Source organism: Zalophus californianus, chromosome 4 (assembly GCF_009762305.2).
Source record: "Zalophus californianus isolate mZalCal1 chromosome 4, mZalCal1.pri.v2, whole genome shotgun sequence".
NCBI lineage: Eukaryota > Metazoa > Chordata > Mammalia > Carnivora > Otariidae > Zalophus > Zalophus californianus.
In genome coordinates, this window is record NC_045598.1 from 51,837,662 (window position 1) to 51,854,807 (window position 17,146).

Sequence of the window (17,146 nt, forward strand, 5' to 3'; positions counted from 1 at the left end):
CTTAACGACTGAGCCACCCAGGCGCCCCAAATTTTGACATTTTTTAATTGAGTTAAAAATGCCATTTCCATTGTGATTTCTTCTTTGGTTCATGAATTACTTAGAAACTTGCTCAGTTTCCAAATATTTGGGGATTTCCCAGGGGTGCCTGGGTGGCTAAGTTGGTTAAATGTCTGACTCATGATTTTGGTTAAAGTCATGATCTCATGGATCATGAGGTAGAGCCCTATGTGGGGCTCCTTGCTCAGCCAGGAATCTGCTTGAGATTCTCTCTCTCCTCCCTCTGTTCCCAACCCCCCTCCCCACCCTGCACAAGTGCTCTCTCTCTCAAGTAAATAAATCTTCATCTATTTGGGGATTTCCCAAATTTCTTTGTTTTACTATTTTCATTTAATTCCAATGTGTTTAGAAAACACACTTTGTATTATTTCAGTGTTTTCCAATGTATTGACTTTGTTTTTGTTAATTCTTCCTTCATTTTGAAGGGTTTTTTTTTTTAAAGATTTTATTTATTTGAGACAGAGAGAGAGAGCGCATAAGCGGGGGGGGGGGGGGGGTTGGTCAGAGGGAGAGGCAGACTCCTGGCTGAGCAGGGAGCCTGATGTGGGACTCAGTCCCAGGACTCCGGGATCATGACCTGAGTCAAAGACAGTTGCAAGCCAACTGAGCCACCCTGAAGGGTATTTTTGCTAGAAAAGGAATTCTTGTCTTTTTCTTCTTTCAGCAATTTGAATGTCATCCATCCCACTGCCTTGTGGCCTCAGTGTTTTCTGATGAGAAGTCAGCTGTTAATCTTATTAAGGATAGCTTGTACTTGTAGTTTTAGAGGGTGCCTGGGTGGCTCAGTCATTAAGCGTCTGCCTTCGGCTCAGGTCATGGTCCCAGGGTCCTGGGATCGAGCCCCACATCGGGCTCCCTGCTCAGTGGGAAGCCTGCTTCTCCCTCTCCCACTCCCCCTTCTTGTGTTCCCTCTCTCACTGTCTCTCTCTGTCAAATAAATGAATAAAATCTTAAAAAAAAGTAGATGCTTATTACATATGCATTTGAATGAGTCTGGAGTTTAGGGGAGAGAAGTCCAGGCTGGAGACAGTAATTTGAGTCTTTGGCATAGAGATGAGAATTAGTCACGTCACTGGATGAGCTCACCAAAGGTGTGAGTATATTAGATGACTAAGTACTGAGCCTTGGGATATTACAATGCATGAGAAGGAACCAGGAAAGCTGTCTGAGAAGGATTAACTATTGAGGTGGGAAGAAACCAGAAGAGTATGGTGTTACGGAAGTTAAGGAAGTGTTTCAAGGAGATGGGAGTGATGTGCTGTTTCAGATGCTGTTGAGAAATCAAATAAGGCAATAAGAAATAACCTTTGAGCAGGAAGGGAAAAATGAAGGGGGGGAAATCGGAGGGGGAGATGAACCATGAGAGACTATGGACTCTGAGAAACAAACTGAGGGTTCTAGAGGGGAGGGGGTGGGGGATGGGTTAGCCTGGTGATGGGTATTAAAGAGGGCACCTACTGAATGGAGCACTAGGTGTTATACGCAAACAATGAATTATGGAACACTACATCAAAAACTAATGATGTAAAATGTATGGTGATTAACATAATTAAAAAATATGTAAAACAAAAAAGAAATAACCTTTGGATTTAGTACAGTGGAGGTCATTATGGATCTTTGGCCAGGGCAGTTTCATTGGAGCTACTGAGGTAAAAATCTAATTGGTGTGGATTCAATAATGAATGGAAAGGGAATTGGATGCAGTAAGTTATAGGCAACTCCTTTGGGAAACTTTGCTGTAAAGAGAAGCAGACAAATGGGGTAATAGCTGGAGTTTGTTTAAAGCAGGAGGAATTTTAGGGCACCTGGGTGGCTCAGTCAGTTAAGCGTCTACCTTTGGCTCAGGTCATGATCGTGGGGTCCTGGGATCAAGCCCTGCATTGGGCTCCCTGCTCAGCAGGGAGTCTGCTTCTCCCTCTGTCCCTCACCCCACTCGTGCTCTCTCTCTCTCTTTCAAATGAATAAATAAAATCTTTAAAATAAAAAAAAATAAAGTAGGAGGAATTTTAACATGCCCCTTAACACTGATTCAGGATCATAGTGTCATGACATTTCAACCAGTCCCATATTTCTTATTTGAAACTTTCTTCTTTTTAAGATTTTCTTTATTTAAGGGGGGAGGGAGCAGAGGGGAAGGGAGAGGGAGAGGGAGGGGGAAAGAATCTCAAACTCTGCGCTGAGTGTAGAGCCCGATTCAAGGCTCGGTCTCACAACCCTGAGATCATGACCTGAGCCAAAACCAAGAGTCGGACGCTTAACTGAGCCATGCCATGTGCCCCTTAAGTTTGAAACTTTAAATTTGATGATTTCACTTCAGAAGTTTTTACTTTTCACTAAGGTTGACAGGGATTTTCCCTTTGGAGGATATTTGCGGCCTGTTTATACCTGTTTGTCAGTTTTGGTTACTATCCTTCCCAGGCTTCCATCTGGAATGAGCACTGCATTACTCTATTCAGGTTTTTAAATCCTGTTATAATATAGCCATTAAAACACCTTTTAGGGTTCCATTTATGTCCCACATCCTTCATGAAAGTCACTATGATTTCTCACTGCTTGCTTTCTACATTTACTTAAGCAGCTTCTGTGTACTTACGTGCTATGCCAGGGTAAAATGACTTAAGATCTGGCTGGTCCTTGTCTTAAAGGAGCTCACAGTCTAGAGCTAAACTGTCCAATATGGAAGGGGCACCCAGGTGGCTCATTCGGTTAGACATCTGACTCTCGATTTCGGCTCAGGTAATGATCGCAGGGTCCTGGGATCGAGCCCTGCATGGGGCTCCCTGCTCAGGAGGGAGTCTGCTTGAGGTTCTCTTCCATCTTCCCCTCCTCCTCTCCTCTGTGCACGTGCTCTCTCTCCCTCTCAAATAATAAATAAGTAAATCTTAAAAAAAAACTGTCCAATAACCACTAGACACATTAAAAATTTAAACTTAGTAAAATTAAATAAAAAATTCAGCTCAGTCACAATAGGCAGGTTTTGAATGCTCAATGGCCACATGTAGTTAGCAGTTACTCTTTTGATGTACACAGGTATAGAACATTTCCATCATTGCAGAAAGTTCTGTTGTACAGTGCACTAGTCTAAAGAAAACTGACTGCTATACAATTACAATAAATGAAGTATTTTTACTATTCACTTTGGCATTTAATAAAATGTGACCTTGTGATTTTATTTAATTAGTTCATGTATTCCCCTAATCAAATGGAAAACTCTTTGAGGCCAGATTACATTTTCTTTCATATGCTCCACCATGACTTACTGCAGCATTAGCTCATTGAAAGTGTTCCATGAATATTACATATAATTTTCTATTTGCCATGGAAGGCTTTTTTATAGACAAGTTCTGAGATTAGCTTAGAACTTTATATTCTGTAGGGACTCAAGACCCTGGAGCATACCCTAAATTTAACCCTGACTAGCAATATTATCTGTTTCGGATAACTTTCTTTAGTACTTGGGTGGTATTAAGTATGATAGGGGTTCTTAGGCTTTGGCTACACACGGGAATCACGTGGAAAGCTTTTAAATCCCGAGGCCTACCCCAGAAACTCTGATTTAATTGGTCTGAAGTGTGGCCTGGCATTGAGATTTTTATACCTACTCCCCAGATGATTCTAACATGTGGCCTAGGTTGAGATCCACCAGTAGAAGAGACTGGACCCCCACCCCTCACCTTCAATTATGCTCACTTACAGCTATAAGTAAATATTACCAGTACATTTAAATTTTATCTTTTATATTACTCAGTAATGTTTTTTTCCCTCCTTATAGTTTCTTATCTCAGTCATCACTATGGTACTTCTGACACTGACAACTATCACACTGGAACCTCCTCAGAAATTACCGGACTTATTTTCTGTATTGATTTGTTTCGTATCCTGCTTGAACTTCCTGTTCTTCTTGGTATACTTTAACATTATAATCATGTGGGATTCCAAAAATGGAAGAAATCAGAAGAAAATCAACTAACTCTATCTCCACAAACAAATGTGAAAATATTAACAGTGCTTAAAGGTTTTTTTGAACTTTTTGCTATGTATAAGTGAAATTATCATTTTGAGATTCACATAGGGAAAAAATGGTGAAAAGTCATTGTTGTCCATATTATTTACAAAATAAATGTATATGGGGACCCAAGCCCAGTGGAGGCTTTTATTTTCTAACTATAGAGTGGCCAAGACATATTGTAGTTTTATTAAGATTCAGTTATCCAAGTGGGAAAATAAGAGAAAATGCCCTTAATCCACAGTGTTTACTCAGGAAATGTACTCTACAGTTTGTTGTCTTAAAAAGAAATCTGCAAATCCAGTGAGCCTACTGGGAAAATCAAGCTCTTCTTTTTAAAGGAAATCATAAATTTTTGTATTTAAATTTAGTTTTTGTTACATTTTAGAATGTAAGTAATGTATATTTCATTCTTTAGAAATTATATCTCAGGGATTAAATTTGTGATGGTGATGATCTTTTAATTACTTGTGAGAGGCAATTTAAAGTGCTTGAAGTTTGAACATGCCTTATTACATGTGGAAATTTGATTTCTTTATAAAAAGGCAGAGAGATTAGACCATGTTCTTATTTCCAAAAATGCTAATTAACTTTAATACAATTAAACAGTGAATTTTACTGAATTTAAGTGGTTTGATTTTTTTTTTTTAATTACTCATGTTCACTAGTTCTAAACTTCTAGGATCATTCTGTGTAAGTTAAATGGTTTTATACAAGATTTCATCCTTTTGCTCTTTTTTGAGTGGTTCAAGATTACCACTTCCATAAGCATTGATTCGTATCATGTTTCGTGTTAACTTGGCCCTGTTAATAACGTATCATTCTATATTAGGAGAAGCTCATCTTTACTATCATATTCAATTGGTAAAAATGTCATATCTATGTTATAGTTTCTTATGTAAAGATTGTTCTTTTGGGAGGGCAGGGGAAAAAAAGATGTGTTCTCTTTAGTCTCTGTGTTAAGAATAAAAATTATTTTCACATCAACCTATGGTTTTTAATGAATATTTTTCTTTCATAAGACATCCATTAACATATATTGACTAAGTGGTGATATATTTTAAAACAGTGAGCATATATACACAAAGAAAATCTGGTTCTAGGCATGGACAGCCACAGGCTGCAAGAAGGTATGTGCTTCTAAGTCTGATAAAGGAAGTAGGTTTAGACAAAGCAAAAATCAGGAAGTATTTCTTTCTCAAAGCAAATGTGCATAAAGACTCAAAGGGCAGGTCAGCACAGAAAAGCAGCCTTGAATCACTGCCGAATCAGCAGGAACATCGCTGTCCATGGTCACCATCTGTAATCACTGTGCCCAAATGTCAGCATCTTGGCTGCCTGGTATAGTCCTATTTTTTTATTTTTTGTAATAGCATACATGGGTTTAACACAGGATGCTGGTTTAAATCAGTGATGAGGAAGTCCTAGCTTCTAAATAACTGGAGCAGAGAAACATTATTTGAAAATAAAAGTATATTATATAAATAATAAAGTAGAACGCATCCATATTCAAGGTATCTTAAACACAAATCCTCTAAATACACGTTTTCCTCAGAAATTTAATTATATTGAGTAACACTGTAGCTTTTATGGAGACCTGCAGCAATTACCTTATAAGTCAATTATCTCTTATATCCATTAGAAACCAATTTAAGAAGAGTCCACTTTGAACTTTGAAGGATTAGGTTCCAAAATACCAAAAATGTCCATTGATGAATTAAGATCACAGAAACAGGCAATTCCAAAGTACTTCTCTCAGCTACACTCAGGCTTATTGGGATGTTTTAATATAAAGATGTTTAGGTAATGCAAAAATATTGAAGATTTCTCAGTTACTTTGCTAATATACCTGTCAAGGAATGAACCCTTCCAAGTTTTTCAAGTTCATTTTAGAGGGAAGGGCTGTTTCTGAGAAATGCAGTTTTCTCTGTTACCAATAAACTTAGGCTTGCTTCTTAAAATGAAGAGAACAGGGTGTATGTTCATGTATCAAATATGAAGCATACAGAAGCCATTTTCCCTTGAGGCGTTAAGGAGGGGAGAAAAATCCCAGATGTAGCATTCTGTCCAAATGATAAACCACAACTAAGTGAGTGAAACATTTACAAAAGTCAAGGCAGCCAAAGGAGCCTCTCTGTTCAATAGAAAGAGTAAAAGATGGATAGGATGTAACTAAATAATGGTTAGAGTAACACAGGGGTTTCAAGTCTCAATTGGTCTCTTCTGTTATGTTCATTGGAAGATCAGGGCCAAGTGTATCCGCCCCCCCCCCCACCTTCCTCCATGCCATACCCCCCTCCCCGCCATATAAACATTAGTTTTGTGTGTGGATCTTTCTGCTTTGTCCTTCATGTGGCCTCCAAGGGTGATAAAGCGAGAGTCATCTGATCTACAATGAAGAGAACTGGGAAATGATTCTTAGCAGACCCAGCTGTTCTGAAAGGCAAAAGCTTAGTATATCGAGGTCAAACATACAGTAACTGACTTAATAGCATTAAGCACATACCCACATAACTTGCGTTATATATGCAACCAATCTATTTCTTAACCCTTTTTTTCCTGACTAATACAAGTTTCTTTATATGCTTTGGCTTACATCCTAAGGTTAGTTTTCAATGCTAGAAAACAAAGGAATTAGCCTTTTTGGTATATTTAGGTAATGGCCTATTATAAGGTCTGTATCACAAAGTGTTCTTAGTATTTAGCAGACAGATTATCTTTAAAATCTTATTTAAATAGTACCAATAAAATCATTAGTGAAGGGAATTAGGTTTAATAGTTAATTGATGTCATTTAATAGTTTTTAAAAACTCATTTTCATTTTAAGAGGTAAATCTGAAGTTTATCTAAATGGAAAATCAGTTATTTTCAAACCTAAGTTAAATTTTATTTCAGATTTTCATATAGTATTTTTATTTACATGACACAGTAATATACAAATTTTGTCAAGTCTTAGGGCAAGAACCAAGGGCACAGTATTTTTTCCCCTGTAGAGATGGTCAAAGAAAAATACAGAAGTTTTAAAAAAAAATGTTATTAATTTATAACATATCCTGTGATTCCCACTTCCCCTTTATTTTGTGATAGAACGAGGATGATACAAAATAACACCACAGAAAAATAGAAATTTAAATTAATGCTTCAAAATAATTTTCAGGTGATCATATACCCCATAAAAAAGGTCTTTCTTTAAATTCAGTAGCGTCTGTGTAGTTCAGTTTAAGAACAACTTCATATTTAAAAATATATTTGTACTGAAAAATGCATTTTATAAAAGGTGTGAAAATTTTAAAACTTTGAATATAGTTTTTCTGTATAAGCATAGAAATAACTAGAGTATAAAAACTCATCCCTAAGATAGTGGCTACACAATAAACTTCTAGAGAAATTTTAGAAGTTTAAAAAAAAATCTAATACACACTTGGGGCTTTACATGGGAAAGTGGTACCTAATTCCACTCACCATTAAATTTAATCTGAGTTTTAAAACATTTTACCAAAATGCCATCTTCATAAATGCTTTAAATCTGTCCACAAATGCTAAAAGGATACAGAAGTGTATGTGATACAGAATAGAAGTTAATATCCTCTTCTACATGTTGGCTTACATTAAAGGGTCGAGAAGAAATGTATTATTTACATTGAGATTATCTACTGGTGTATGTAGAAAGTTTAAATTAGCTGCAAGAAATTTTATCTAGACACGCACCTGCCTAGTGCTATGATCTGGTATTTACTGGGCAGATTAATTACAAACATTTCTTCTGTTCCTTTAAATACGATCAGGCAGATGCAGAAGAAGTTGGTGTTCACAGTAAGTGCATTTCTTTTAAATGCCTGCAGGATATAAAAGATGATTATTAAATCAAGAATTAGTTCCCAAATTAACATGCATCTCATACACTACTTAAATGATTTAAACAACCCATTTACCATGTAATTTGGTACCTAGTTCAGATACTGGTAATCTCTCATTTGCTTATTTTTGGGTCTTCTAACAAGATTTACCTTCACAAATAATTGTCAATAGGGCTACTCAGACATCACACTCTTCACTTTATGTGAAGATCGATCTTGAGATACTTCTGAGATATTTCTAAAACTCCTACATGACCTACTTGCTGAAAACACCAAAATCTACATGCCTTTTGTCTATAAGCCTTAAGGGCCTTTCAGCAGGTGTTTCCTCCAACAGCTGCCCCCCAAAAAAAGAGACTGTATTTACTGGCATTCCTATTCAGAGCATGTCCCTCTGGGGCCTCCTAGTGGTGGCAGAAGTTCTTGTTGTTTGGTTTAGAAGCCATTGGCAAGTGATGGCATATTTCCCATAGGGCTCGTGGACCTTTCACTCCTGAAATACCCCTTCCATACTTACCTTGGCAGCTATTAAGAAGTAATGCATGGTAGGCTCCTATATTTCCCTATTCATGGGAGTCCACATATTCTTTTCCTAGAAGAAGGTAGGTTGCCAACTTGACAACCACCAACTCTTGCCAATTTGAGTCAGGTCTGGATTCCTATAGAAGATTTTAAGCACTCTAGTGTTCACTTAATATCCCTATAGGCTACTGATACACAGTTATCAGAACTAATGACAATACTATATAGGAAAGTAAGACTATATTAGTTACTATGGGGGAGGTGCTAGTTAAGTTTATTTTGTACAATCCCACAAGGTAAATATCAGTCCCATTTTATAATTAAGGTTTAGGGGAACCAAGTTCCTTGTTAAGGCCACAGAGCTAAGTAGATAACAGAGCTGGTGCTGGACATGTAATCCAAATCCTGTCCTCTGTTATAATGCCAGACCATGCAAAGGAGTTTCATCAATTGATCAGGACTGCTAGAAGTGTGTTGAGAAAGATTCTGACGCCAAATTCAGGATCCAGCAAAAATAAAGACTGTGATCAATGTGATATATGTCACAACACAGGAATACAGTAGGATGTATATTATTTCTACACTGCCTAACTGGTTCTGGAGATGAATGTCTCAGAACACAAAAAGCAATTTAGAGATAGTGATGCAGTTCATGAGCAGTATTTTGACAGGAATTATCATTCATAAAGCAATTATGTTCTTTCTAAAACATATTTTGGATTGTTACTTCCCCAATAATCTTCACTGGTCTACTTCTGCCTAATGAATAAAGTCTGAACCGATTAAGCCTGGTGATCATAATTGTCAATGATGTGGTCAAACCTACTTGTTCAGTCATTCTGCTTTTCTGCCTTTTGTGTTCATGTTGTTCTCTCTGCTTAGTATGTTTATACAGCCCATCAAAATGACCCCTTTCTCAAATTCAAACTTCCTAGTAAAGTACAAAGTTTCCATTACTAGGTTCTGGATGGTCCTCTGTCAGAGATAATGCAGAGTGGAATAACTAGAATTATTTTAAAATCATGAACTCTTAAATAATGACCTAATCACTCTATCCTGAGGTGATCTATGTCTGTTGTGTATTCCTATACTATTGCTTATTCTTCATTTGGTTCTTAGAGAGGAATGTTTATACTCCTTAGTCTGAAGAGGAAGGAACTGTCAACTCTTCTGCTCTCTCTACCCCATGGAGGAGTGACAAACGTGACTGGTCAAAGTCCAGAACATCGATCCATGTTTTACTAGTAATATTAAATGTCACTCTTCTTATGCAACACCATTTCCCTGTCTACTCTCAAGTCCGATGGGTCCTGTGCTTCCTAATTTCATGCTGTAAGGAGACCAGCCCATTCTGTTGATCTCATCTGCAATCAAGCATAGGTAGGTCTGTGGTCTTTTCTATTGTAGAGGCACAGGGACATGGGGTTTATTTCAAAGATCCAGCTTTCTCCTCAGGTTCAAGATTGAGATTCAAAGAGTTCAAGATTTAGACTCAGTGTGGGAGAGAGGAGGTTCCACTTCTGCCTTAGGCACACTCCATATTAGTTACCCTAAGCTTCTGCCAGAGGGCCTGCCATGTTAGAGGTTATCAGTTCCTCCACTAATCAAGCTGAAACTTTGATCCTAAATGGACTCATCGTTTTTTGTGCTTGCTATTGCCAGAATCCTGGAAAGAGGGTTCTGAACTTGTATTGCTCTTCATAGCTTTCCTTATATTGTTATCGTTTCATGTACAGAATATAAATCTTGTATCTTTAGCTTGATGACTAGGTTTTAAAAGGTTGGCATTGTGCAAATGCTATGTTTATACTAAGCCTCATAGTTTTGTTAACCAAGTGATTTATCCAGGTAAGCTGTGGTCACATTAGGGAGAGTTCTGAATGTTAGTATAAATTTGGATTTTACTGTGAATATGGTAGAGTGATTTATCCAGTAGCAGGACAGGCTGTAGGGAAGAAGGACCAAGGGGCAGAAAGGCAGGTTACAGTGGGGATGATAATCCAGACGAGAGGTCATGAAGGAATAAACTAGTGCTGGGGGCATGGAAGGGAAAGGTAAACATTTTTAGAAGTTATCTGACCTGGCAGCAGTTGCACATGGGGGCACAAAAAAGGGACAAAATTTTGAGGTTTTGAGCCTTATCACTGGATGAATGTAATCCCTAGAAAGGTAGAATGAGGAAGAAATTTGGGGGGAAATGATGAAATCAGGGTACCTGGGGGACAATATATGGCAGCTGATATTGTGGGTTTACGGAGTGTCAAAAATGGATTTGGAAACCATAAATTGCACTAAGGTGAGAACTAAAGTCAAGGAATAGGTGAGATCATGAAGAAAGCGCCCAAAGAAAGAAGAAAACACAGTCAAAAGAACCCAAGGAAATGCCTCAAAGGTTTAGTCCAGTTTCATTTCATTGTTATTTCTCTCCACTGCTTCCCACTAAAAGGGAAGTTGAGTGGTAGGTCAACCTTCATTCTTGCAAGTTTTTTCTAAGTACTACTCATATTAAAGACTCAGAAGAACACCCTTAATATTCTAATCTTTCTTAGAATCCAGGAGCACAAAGCTATATTCAGTGCCCTAAGTTCCCCAAAGTTTATGAATGACCATCATATACTAAATGTGTATGTTATTAGCCAGATGTATAACTCTAACTATGTATTTATGATCGCCCTCTAATAGTTGTTTGTTGGACTGCCATGGACCCAAAATTGTACAAAATGTTTAACCCTATAATGAGTACGTGTGTGTATGTATATATATTAGATCCTTACTATTTCATAGGATCTAAAACCTCTGACGAGCAGTGAAACCTGACACTCAGTTTACTATTGTGAGTGGGCAAAGCAAAGACTCTGGTACCAGCTTACTCAGGTTAGTATCCTGGCTTTGTCTCTGAGGTAATTCTAGAACAAGGTTATTAACCTCTTTGTGCCTCAGTTTCCTCACCTATAAAATAAAGACAATAACTATATATCACGTAAGTTGTTAAAAAGGTTGAATGGAATCTGTATGAAGTGCTTATTATAGTACCTGGCATGTTGACAGTGCCTAATAAGTGTCAGCTATTATTATAAACTATTATTTGCTGCATACAACAGAATAAACATTTTAATGAATGAAAAGTGACACAATTTTGTATATATGATGCTTTGCAAATATTTTTAAAAACAGGAAGCTAATACTAATCATTTGAAATACCATTTCCAAAGAAAAGTATTTTCAGTATAGAATTTATTTTGCCTTAATTTTTTTCTAAGAGATAGTAGGCAACATCTGGTTAGCTTCTAAGAATCTTAATTAATATTGATGCCACTAAGTCTGGGGTAGGCTAGTTCTTAACACGAACTTTCAGTTACAGGCACGTTAGACACTAATATCACATTATGACTCATATTGCTTCTAGCTAATATGTTCTAATAAGCTAGTTATAAATCTATCATTTTTACTTATATTGCTGAATCTACAGGGAACTGTTCTGAAGGAAAGATACACTAATTAATATATAATTATTTACTTAATTCAGCACATTTCCAAATTCATAGAATTGTTATATCTTGTTCAGTTACATGTGTCCTACAGAAACTATAACTCACCTATCAGTACCTAGTTAGTTATTTATACTAAAGGTGCTAAATCAAGAGCCCTCTATACACTTACCTAAAAATATGAGCTTTTTGACTTTTAAAGCTAGGCTAATGAGCTCAATAGTTCTTTTCAATCAGCCTCTCATACAACTTGTCAGACTGTCCTATTATTTATAAAAATAGATTAAATATAATTTCAAAAACACCTCCAAAGCTCACTCCCTATTTTATTCATAGACAGTACCAAATCTGATAATATAAATAAAATGTTTCCACCTGAACAAAACAGTGAAATTTAACAAGGCCAACCTTAATTAGAATGGTGAAACCCTACCTCAGTTTAAAATGCCTTTAAGGAATTCATAGCTGTCAAGATGATATAATTCTGTAAGAAAGAAAAAAAGATTTTTTTCAGAAAACAAGTCAAAGTAAGTTGTCACAGTATTCACAGTATATGATGTAGAATAAATGCTTAATCAAATGAAATTAAAGAACCTAAACCTAAAATTTTATTTTACATTATAAATAGCTTTGGAGTTATAAATTCTCATTTCGACATCTTACTGATTTGCCCAATTCTGTTTCAGAATGTACATTTAAGAATTTAGGACAAAAAGTGCCAAAAAACTTATCATTATAATGTATGCTTATGCTTTATTATAATTGTCTTTTGTGACATATTCTACAATCCTGAGGGCAGGACTATGTCTACCTTGTTCACTACTGTACCTCCAGTGCTAGAATGGTGCCTGGCTCATAGTAGGCATTCAGTAAATATTAAACGGATGAGGCATGTAAGGAGATTGTGATTTATAAGTATTTGAAAATATTTAAGTTCCTTTAAAAAATTCTTAGAGTGGCATTTGTTTTTACTCATTCATTGACCATGCATTGTGGACCTTCTATCAGGTTCTATATTAGGCTCTTGTTTGTTTGCCAAGGAGGAGCCCAGAAGGAGCCCTGTAACTGGACAATTACAATATACTACAATACTACAACATAATACATTTATAAACATTCAGACAAGTGTTGAAGAAGGCCAGAAGAAGCAATTTAGCTTTACCTAGGGAGCTGGGGAGTGTTTCACAGAGGATGTGACATCTGAGGCTGCCCTTAAAGAATGAGCAGGAATTTACTAGACAGACAGGGGAGAAAGAGCAATCCAGGTAGAGAGAGAAGCAGGAGAGAGACCTGGAGTTCACAGAGAGAGAGACTCCAGAGGGCTGGAGTCACATGGGGCAAACAGTATGCATTCAAATGCCTCCTTTCCTCCTGAGTGAGGTGTGAGCTGGAGGAAAAATCACCTAATACCTTTTACAGAAGTCTTGCTTTTAACCATATAATTAGCTATATAACACTATAAGTATCTGCTTTATTATTCTAGATATGTGTTTGATACATAAACCACTTAGAAAATTCATCTGATTCTTTTTTGAGGAGCTTTTCTGACTACTCTAAGAGTTAAAAAGGGGAAAAAAATATTCACCTGTCAGGTGACATAAAACCAATTTCTACTAAATGTGCCAGAATAATTTTTCTCCAGCTCAAGAACGGTTAGTCTTCAGTCTGTTCATTACTGTCTTTTTATAGTATTTTTATTTAATAAAACCTATTAAGACTACCATACAAATCTCTTTACTTATGCTTTTATCTTTTAACTGATCAATTTTTATATTGCTGACATCCCTTCTTCACCATTTGCTCATTTAAAAATTCATAGCATGTGAGATATGTCTCTGGAGAAAATGTCTATAAAATTTGTTACAGCTGGCAAATGTGGATGAGTCAGTGATAGCACATGACTAAATGCCTCACAGAAAATAAAATTTGTTTCTGTAGTAAGCAGAACTGTTTAAATGTTATTTATTTTTATGTTTCAAAGAAAATATATTGTGAAGTGCTACATTGATTTAATACGCAACAATGTCTGTGTACATGCTGTAGAAGGAAAATTTATGAAACCTTTGCACAACTCCTTTAATTGAATTTTCCAAATCTCTCACCACACACAAATAATCAATATCTTCTGCAGAGAAAACCAGTCAGAATTATTACAGTCTTTCGTTTCAATTTTGTTGTCATCAGCACATACAGAGCACCTGGATATTCCTAATGTCTGATAGCAAGTTATTTACACCTCTTAAACACATAATTGCTACTAAGTGAGTTCAAATCTATGGTTAAATTTTTTTTACTGATTATTTAAAAGATAAAAATGATCATACTTCTAGAGAAGTATACAAAAATTTAAATCATGGAAGAAATTATTTAAAAGGCTTTGAAAAGTAATAAATCAGTTTGTTTTTCCTTAAATCCTAGACAAATCTCAAGTAAGCAGTCAAAATGTATCCCCAAAACATGATGAATAGTGTAAGACAAGGGCATTAACATTATTAATAGGAAAGGTATGAACCACGTACAACATACATGATAGGTGAATTCTGATAAAGAGCTAAGGACTACAGTTGTACATTAATGTAGATTTGTCACCAAAACTAATATCTCCATTTTTTTTATCTCCAGATAAACCAAGAACATAAGGCACAGGTAGGAATTTTTGTTGTTTCTTCTAAAACTCATCATATCTAGACTTCAAACTTCAGTGCTCTTAAAACCAAAGTATTTGTTTGAAAAAAGATACTGTTTAATGGTAAGATATAAAAAACTAAAAGGGTAGTAGTCTTCTAGGGAGTAAAATTATTTGGCCGATATGATAAATACTTTTTCAAGACTGAGTGGGGGAAAGAACAACATATTTTTAAGTTAAAAAATACTTCTGTGGGTGGTTAGAATGAAAAAGCAGTATCAAACTATTTTATAATCTTAGAACAGAAAGAGCTTAAAATTTGTCCTGTAGTCCAAGAATTTGAAAAACTTTAAAATCCTATAACCCAGATGAATTTTACAATGTAAGACAGTAAGTTAGTTAAAGAAAACAGAAATGTTACAGTTTGGGCTTCTCTTTTGAAGGCCACAGCTAAAATTCTGAAATATTTTATATTACAAACAGCTGAGACAATCAACTTTTTTGAACAATGTAAAGTTCAGATGGTTACATTTCATCTCAAATATGCATACTGCAACCTACACAATGATTCTCAAAACAGATAAAATATGTTTTGGACTAAAGCTAAGTGTCTAGATTTCATATCTTGGCAACAATTTGCTTACATTCTTTTCAAAAACATTTTGTTTACTGGAAGCACTGGTCATAGACAAACAATGATGGTATTTTTTAATATTTCCAGAAAAAATGAAAATACTAAGTACTATATAATGCCATCTATTGACTTAGGAATATTTGTATCAAGTTGTCTTAAGTAGAGGTTGATTATGTAAAGTAAATAAATTTCATGCCTTACCATGTGATGATAATGTGACATTCCATCTGTATCAACCCATTGAATGGTCATGTTTTAAATCTTCAGCATAACAAATTAAGAATAATTATGAAATTCACATCCAAATCTAACAGAAAAAGGACCTTTCATCTCACTATTTTTCTAAGAGTCATAAAGCCAATATTATTAAGGAAAGTAAAGTTAGGCTTCCTTCCTAAGTAACTGAAAAGAGAAAGAAAGCCTTCCTTTGTTTAAGAAATTTGTATTTAGCAGGGGAGAGACTCTTTTATTTAATCATATACTCTATCAAAGCATTCTCTGATTTGCCACGTCCAGTTCTTTTGAAAACTATGAAAATTTCAGTGAACCTTTTCATGTTATTGTGTACGTTTTAATTTCCCCTGAATGTTACATAAAGCCTTAAGAATGTGTGTCAGATGTCTATTTATTTAAAACACTAGCATGTTATTTTTACAATTATACTGCTCTGCCTGTAATAAAGACTGCAACTGATGCTAAACAAGCTAGCAGTAACATGGAAAAATAAATAGAACTAGGGGACCGACTTGAAGAGGCAACAACAGCATAAATGTTGGAATTTTCCTGATACTGTCTATTTTAACTATTCTAGGAAAATTTTATGAGAATTTGAAGGATATTCTTTTGATCGTGAAATAAGTAATTTGTTCTTATTTTCATTAAGTACCTAATAAAACAAATCCCATACATATTATGGGAGTTATTTTTATATTATATAATTTCTAATATTACAAAGATTCCCCAAACATTTTTAAATTTAAACAATTCTGAATAACAGCATAGTAAAAGAAAGGAGTAAAGTAGAAATTTCTATAAAAAGCTGAAGGCTAGATCTGCAAATAAGGAACGTATAAAGCAAGTTAGTTTGAGATGTCAAAAACACTAGCAAAGTCCTTGTAAAATGAATGTATAAATAAAAAGTGTTGAAAGTTATTAACTCAGCAAAAAATTATATATATAAAAATGTGTTGACGTGCATCATCTTTAATCAAAAACAAAACAAAACCACCAAAATAAAAAAATACATATATTATGAACCAGAAAGAGAAGAGAGAAAAACACTCGGTAAAAACACTCAAACTCAAATTATAAAGGAAATAAGCTTCAAAAGATTTTTCAGGCAACAATACTTTAAAAAAAATTAGTGGAAAAGCTAATGAAAATCTAAAAATCTCAGGAAATATAAAAGCTAATGCAGCTCTTGCCAAGAAACAGAAATGGAAGATGACATATATTCTAATATACATTTTTACAGCTATCACATATTTTAATTATCTAAACTCAGTTTTCATTTAAACCACAACAAATAATCAATGCTTATTAGAAATTTTAAAACATAATTTAGTCATAGGATCTCTTTTATGCATGAATAAACACTAAGCCCTTAGGGAAAACCTGGTAATGGGCAAGTCAGTTTTAATGCCTAAAATACTAGAAAATAGTTTTAGAAAATAGTTTTAAGGCTGGTCATGCATAAACACACAAAGAATTGGTACATACTAGATAACTGAAAGGAGATAATTTTTAACACACGGAATATAACTTTAACGTCTTAATAAATGTTTAGGGAAGGAAACAATACTTTCGGAACATTTTTTCTCATTATTAAAGTGATCCACTTATTCTACAATTTTCTCCTCCTCATTTCTCAAAACTTGGTGAAAGCCAACTCTGTAATGCCTAATTCTAGTCAATTCTAGGAAATTACAGATTGAAAAAAAATTCACACCACTG

The 17,146-nt window shown here is 35.3% G+C and overlaps 2 protein-coding genes across 8 annotated transcripts in view; one reads left to right on the forward strand and one right to left on the reverse strand.

Moving 5' to 3' along the window:
• ALG6 (ALG6 alpha-1,3-glucosyltransferase) overlaps positions 1 to 5,046 on the forward strand; it is a 71,626-nt gene extending 66,580 nt beyond the window's left edge. For all 5 annotated transcript variants that reach the window (XM_027603373.1, XM_027603393.1, XM_027603401.2 and 2 more), the window contains one exon: positions 3,833 to 5,046. In XM_027603373.1, the coding sequence (XP_027459174.1) occupies positions 3,833 to 4,030 (198 nt within the window). In that variant the 3' untranslated portion in view covers positions 4,031 to 5,046. The remainder of the gene's footprint in view (positions 1 to 3,832) is intronic.
• Positions 5,047 to 5,051: 5 nt separating this feature from the next.
• LOC113927521 (integrin subunit beta 3 binding protein) overlaps positions 5,052 to 17,146 on the reverse strand; it is a 67,136-nt gene continuing 55,041 nt past the window's right edge. For all 3 annotated transcript variants that reach the window (XM_027603415.2, XM_027603407.2, XM_027603425.2), the window contains 2 exons: positions 12,367 to 12,417; positions 5,052 to 7,902 (listed from right to left, as the gene is read on the reverse strand). In XM_027603415.2, the coding sequence (XP_027459216.1) occupies positions 12,368 to 12,417 (50 nt within the window). In that variant the 3' untranslated portion in view covers positions 5,052 to 7,902; position 12,367. The remainder of the gene's footprint in view (positions 7,903 to 12,366; positions 12,418 to 17,146) is intronic.